Here is a 6000-nt window from a genome sequence, read left to right as displayed (position 1 = left end):
CTTCAAGGGTCTTAGGAATCTCAAATAGTCTTAGGATTCTAAAGGCTCTAATAATTTTAGGGGTCTTAAAGGGTCTTCAGAGTTTTAGGGGTGTTAGGGTCTTCATGGTCTTGGCTGGGGTTCTAAAGAGTAAAGGGTGTACTGTAGTCGAATGTGGACCCAAATGCAACACTCCTCTGGCGAGAGTAAGAAAAAGCAATTGATATAACGACCACCTTGGTGAAGTCCCTGAGTCGATGTATGACGGTGCTGGTTACCAGCTCCTCTTCCTCTTCCATATAAAGGAACTGATAGTGATCAATTTAATTAATGCGCTTTTGATAAAGCGCAGGCATCTTAGGTCACGTGGCCTTCCCTATGTCAAATTTCCTTCCATCCTGTTCAAGTTGTTTTATTTGTATTCAACATGGTTCGGTTGTTGAACCACTACCGACTAGTTTCGTTGCCAGGCTACGATTGGTTACAATGCAAGAATGTTTGTACAGGAAAAATGGCCGTGAGCCAATCAGCAAAGGGCAGTGCAGCTCAGGGACGGGTGCCGCTTGGGGCCACATACGATCAACCATTACACAATTGCGAAGTTCTCCTGGCCTCCTGGCCGTTTTTACGTGCGTCCATCCGTCTATCCCTCCCTCTGGCCGTGCGTGCGTACGTCCATGTCTGTGTGGGCGGGCGGATCGAAGGTAATGGCAACGGAGAAATGCTCCGACCTGTCGCACAGCGCTTCGACCCTGAGCAAGGACTTGGCAAAAAGCTTCCGCACGTTTGAGCGAAACAGGCAGATGCTGCAAACCAATCTTGAAGAAACAGTGGCGTACTTTGCGGAGTTACAGAACTGCGAACAACATGAGGCCGGTGGGCATCTTATGTTTTGGTGTGTGTGTGTGCGTGTGTGTGCGTGTGTGTGTGTGCGTGTGTTTGCACAGGAGTGTGATTATGTGTGTGTGTGTGTTTGCACATGAGTGTGATTATGTGTGTCTGTGTGTGTGCGTACATGTTTGTGTGTGTGTGCGCAGGAGTGATTATGTGTGTGTGTGTGTGTTTGCACATGAGTGTGATTATGTGTGTGTGTGTGTGTGTGTGTGTTTGCACAGGAGTGTGATTATTTGTGTGTTTGCACATGGGTGTGATTGTGTGTGTGTGTGTGTGTGTGTGTGTGTGTGTGTGTGTGTGTGTGTGTGTGTGTGTGTGTGTGTGCATACAGGAGTGTGATTATGTGTGTGGGTTTGTGTGTGTGCACAGAAGTGTGATGATGTGTGTGTGTTTGTGCACAGGAGTGTGATTGTGTGTGTTTGCACAGGTATGTGTGTGTGCATGCAGGGGTGATTATGTGTGTGTGTGTTTGCACATGAGTGTGATTATGTGTGTGTGTTTGCACTGGAGTGTGATTATGTATGTGTGTGCACAGAAGTGTGATTATGTGTGTGTGTGTGTTTGCACATAAGTGTGATTGTGTGTGTGTGTGTGTGTGTGTGTGTGTGTGTGTGTGTGTGTGTGTGTGTGTGCACAGGAGTGATTATGTGTGTGTGTGTGTGTGTGTGTGCACAGGAGTGATTATGTGTGTGTGTGTGTGTGTGTGTGCACAGGAGTGATTATGTGTGTGTGTGTGTGTGTGTGTGTGCAGGAGTGATTGTGTGTGTGTGTGTGTGTGTGTGTGTGTGTGTGTGTGTGTGTGTGTGTTTGCACATGTGTGATTATGTGAGTGTGTGTGTGTGTGTGTGTGTGTGTGTGTGTGTGTGTGTGTGTGTGTGTGTGTGCGTGCGCACGTGCACAGGAGTGTGATTGTGTGTGTGTGTGTGTACACAGGAGTGTGATTTATGTGTGTGTGTTTGTGTGTGTGTATGTGTGTGTGTATGTGTGTGTGCCTATTTGAGCGCATGTGTGTATTTCAGCATGTGCTATTTGCTTGCGCAGTGCATTTGCATTTGCGTGTTACCTGTGTGTATGTTTCCGTGTTTGGGTGTGCTTTTGCTTGCAAGCTCGCTTTGGCTTCTGCATATCTGTGTGTGTTTGCTTGAGCCTGGGCACGTGTTCTTGCATGGGTGTTTTATATTTACTTTTTCAGTACTGGATTTTAATCTCCATCATGTTTACATTCTCATGATTTCAAGCCCATTTCCCTTTTCATCCAAAAGTCAATGGCAGTTGGCTCCAAAAGCATTCTTGACATAGTTCCCTGACCTGCTCCTGCACACTCGCATGCTTGGTGGTGGCACTCGTTTTGGTTTAATTTTTTTCTATACAACATCGAGTTTCGTGAAAGAGCGAGTGAACGGAAAGTAATATCAATGGGGCTAATAAAGATTGTGGGTAAGAATGGGGGATGATATGAGACTGTGGTACACGGCCCAGCTTAAAAGCCCTGGAGGGAAAAGTGGGGTTGAACAGTCTTGGATTGTTGTTCCACATGCAGAAGAAAAGAGGAACAAAGGAGTGGATATGTGGGGAAAGCCTGGGTTTTTTTGAATTTAACCAGGAGGTGGTTACTGAAAGAATATATGCGTTCTGGACATGTTGTTGTTGTTGTTGTTGTTGTTGTTGTTGTATATTGGGCCCCGGACAGATCTCGCGAAGAAGCCCATGGCACGGAGACAGCCGATCGATCTCCCAGGAGCGATGCAGAGATCCCCCATATCTAGGATTGTGTACCCCATCTTCACGAAGTTAGGGACATGACAGAATTAGAGAGAGAGTGAAAAAAGACAGACAAGGGAAAGGGCTGGTCCATGTGGACCGATCAGCACTGAACATGACCGCACTGCCCTGACAAATCCGGGCAGCAGGGAAGAATGGGAAAGATTTTGCCCCCACACTTGTGTTGGGGGGGATACAACCACCGCAAAAAGGCATCCTCGATGGTTGCCGTTCTGGAGTTGTTGGGGTGGGTGGAAGTGCCGAGAGAGCATTGGGAGCTAGGCTGGAGGAGAGGAGTTAAGAAATAGGCCACTGACATGTCTTTAATTTGAGGCCTTGCACCACGGCTTCATTGTGGGAGATGCTTATAATGTTGAGGGCTTTAGATTCCACGGATTCCAGGAAAGACAGATGTAATGCTGGAGCGCCATCCCATAGTGGAGAGCAGTACTACATTGAACTACAGATAAAGGCCTTATTGGCTGAGTAGTTCTGCTTTTTCAAGGATTGATTTGGAATGACAGAGGATGCCCAGTTTACGGCCTGCTCTGGAGGCCAGTTTTGTGACATGGTCAGCATAGGAGAGTTCATAGGTAATGGTAAGACCTATAAGTTCAATAGACGGAATCTCTTCCAGTGGCTGACCATGGAAATAGATAAGTGGGTCAGTTTGACGATAATTCTGAAGCTTCTCCTTCGTTAATATGCAGCACAAGGTTGTGGGGTAGCATCATTGGCTGAGGTTGTGTCTGTGCTGCTGATGCAATTCCCTTTATTAGTTATGGCAGGAATTTTGAATTTAGCCAAGGTGCCAGCGATAGCTCATCTACCTTTCGAGAAGGACACCATGGGATCTTTAACATCCAACAACTAATGCCGGCAGATGGATTGCCCGTTTAACATCCATCTGACGGACGGCACACATATTGATGAATCACCCTGCCCGTGAAACACCAGATGACAGTTTATAGCTGTGTCGGGATTCAAACCCAAGCGAGACAGCTTACAGAGGCGAGTGTGTGTACTTCTAGACCATCCTGTCAGCCCACTTCTGAAGCGATACGGTAACTCTGTGAGATTCCGCAAGATTGAAAGATGTTCCATTCGGCAGACCAGCATCTAATACATCCACAGGCGGCAAGCCTGGTACCCAGAGCAGGATGTCAGGATTTATTCATTTTTGTCTTAAGGATTTACCTGTACCATCATTTTTGGATACAAGTACCAGTCTACACAATGCATTGCTGGATTACAATGAAACTCTCCTGTAGGTTATTTAATTATGCTATGCATGAAGTTGCTCCATTATTTTGCTGTCATTTCTCAAATTGAAAGTTTTCAACTCTCATTGAAGGGCTTTTCCTGATCGTCCTCAGTTATTGCACTTGCTAACATTTCCTACAAGCAATTTCACTCTTTCAATATTCGATTATTGTCAATTTTCAAAAATAATATTGCCAAATTATTGTATGCTTCCCTTTAAAAGGACATTACCATTTAAGAATGTGGTCACAACCTGTTCACACATCCATGAAACTTCTTTGGGTATCTCCCTTGTTGAAGTTGTTTAATGAAACACGATTTGCTGCATTTCATTTTACTCCATTTATTTTTGCTTTTGAAAAATCATCGCTTGTATTTTGAAGTCGAAGAATCATCTTGCAAAATGAGTGTTGCGAAAGTGATCAAGGTAGATGTATTTTTTTTATTTCAAGAACCATCTCTGACTTAAAATAGACCGACAGGATAGCTTAGAGGTATCCGCGCTTGCCTTTTATCTGTCTAGCCTGGGTTGGAATGTCAACCCAACTATAAACTGTCACCCTGGTGTTTAGTATCAGTGTGTTTTCCCATCAGAAGCCCATCATCATCATCAGAAGCCATATCAGCCCATCAGAAGAACTTTCCGAGGGACGGTGACCCATCTTCCAGAATTGTTCATTGGTGGAATTTAAAGGATCCCATGGCGTTTCTCATGAAGAGTAGGCAAATTATCGCTGGAATCCTGAAAAAACAAAAACAAATTATTGCTACTTTCAGTCGAATGTAAGGCCTGGCCAGCCGGTTCGTAAAGTACTTGGGCCACAAACTTTCCCCCAGCCGACTCCACAACATCAAAACATCGTAGACTGTATTACTTAGAAGGATTTTCTCGAAAAAGAGTTGATTCAATTGATTTGATTACATGTACATATAATTACTCGAGACTCGAGACACGAGAAAAGAAAGTTCAATTTTCATGGTATTCGGTGCAGCCATGCTCCTGATGTTGAAAGTTGTATTTAACGCCTCTCGACCCTCCCGTTCCTTCCTCCGGCTCTTGAAAGCACTTGAGATTGACTCGTCTTACGGTTTAAGTTTCACTAAACATCGCAGTTCTGATCTCAACTTTGATTCGGTTTGCCAGAAACATTCTCAGATTTCTTCTGCCAGAATCCTCCACCCCAACAATGATAACTTTCCTGTCTTTCATCATGTGCAATATATAAGCCAAATACTGCCCACCTTATTGAAACACCTGGTTCCTTGTTAAAGTACAGTCATCCACTAGAACCGTGGAGATGTGCGAGGTGAATTGCACACAGAACTGTTTAATTTCTCGAGAATGCATAAATATGAACAAAACGCACCTGCATTAGTGGTTGTTCTTTTCATTTAGTTTCGTTAAAAGGTTAAAAGACAGTGTTCGACTGTGTTAAAATTGTGATAAAGGTGCATTCCCTTATCCAATTCAATGCTCATCCGTCTTCTGTTTCTACCGTGTCAAATCAATTGGCTTATCATGTAGAATTTTCGTCGTTTTTGATTGGTCAGGCCTTTTCTGGTAAATTTAGGCTTGGTTTGTTTGAAGTCCTCCCTTCCTTGGTCAGCATCTGACCTTCTAAAGCAATGATTACATGTACTTCATTGAGCTTTATATCTTCTCTTTGGGTTGGTTATTGTGAAAATATTGACGTGGCTCTAAGATTTATCTATGCTCCATTTACACTTCTCCGCAGCCCAGTCCAGCCTGGCCACCTTCCCTCAACATGAGCTTGAGTACTTGAGTGCCGTTGCTACGCACTCTCCCTGCCTCGTGCTTGCAAGCTCCTTGTTGCACGTTCGGCTTTGTTTGCTCGAGGCTGTACTTGGGGAGAACCCTTTGTCATGTGATGGAGTTGATGACCATGAGCGCAAAGGTCCAGTACGTTGGCGGTCGTGCAAACTGCGGCACGCAGTCTCTCGCCGCTCCAGTCTGGTACTGCCTGGACAGTACGAGCTGGTCCAAGCTCCTCAGGTAAGATTATGAGGGTGAATAAAGGAAAATGCTATTTTTAGAATCTTTCTTTGTCTTGCAATATTGTACTATGGGTATCAAGATATACA

At 44.6% G+C, this 6000-nt stretch overlaps 1 protein-coding gene across 2 annotated transcripts in view; it reads left to right on the top strand.

Annotated features, from left to right (window-relative positions):
* The first annotated feature begins 523 nt into the window (after nt 1-523).
* The window catches only part of DSTYK (dual serine/threonine and tyrosine protein kinase), a 63830-nt gene continuing 58353 nt past the window's right edge, over nt 524-6000 (top strand). For both annotated transcript variants that reach the window (XM_068113138.2, XM_068113139.2), the window contains exons 1-2: nt 524-855; nt 5634-5911. In XM_068113138.2, coding sequence (XP_067969239.2) covers nt 657-855; nt 5634-5911 — 477 coding nt within the window. In that variant the 5' untranslated portion in view covers nt 524-656. The remainder of the gene's footprint in view (nt 856-5633; nt 5912-6000) is intronic.

This window comes from Myxine glutinosa, chromosome 4 (assembly GCF_964187855.1).
Source record: "Myxine glutinosa chromosome 4, kmMyxGlut1.1, whole genome shotgun sequence".
In the NCBI taxonomy this organism is placed as follows: domain Eukaryota; kingdom Metazoa; phylum Chordata; class Myxini; order Myxiniformes; family Myxinidae; genus Myxine; species Myxine glutinosa.
Note: the sequence above shows the minus strand (reverse complement) of the source record. Positions and strands in the feature narration are given on the sequence as shown.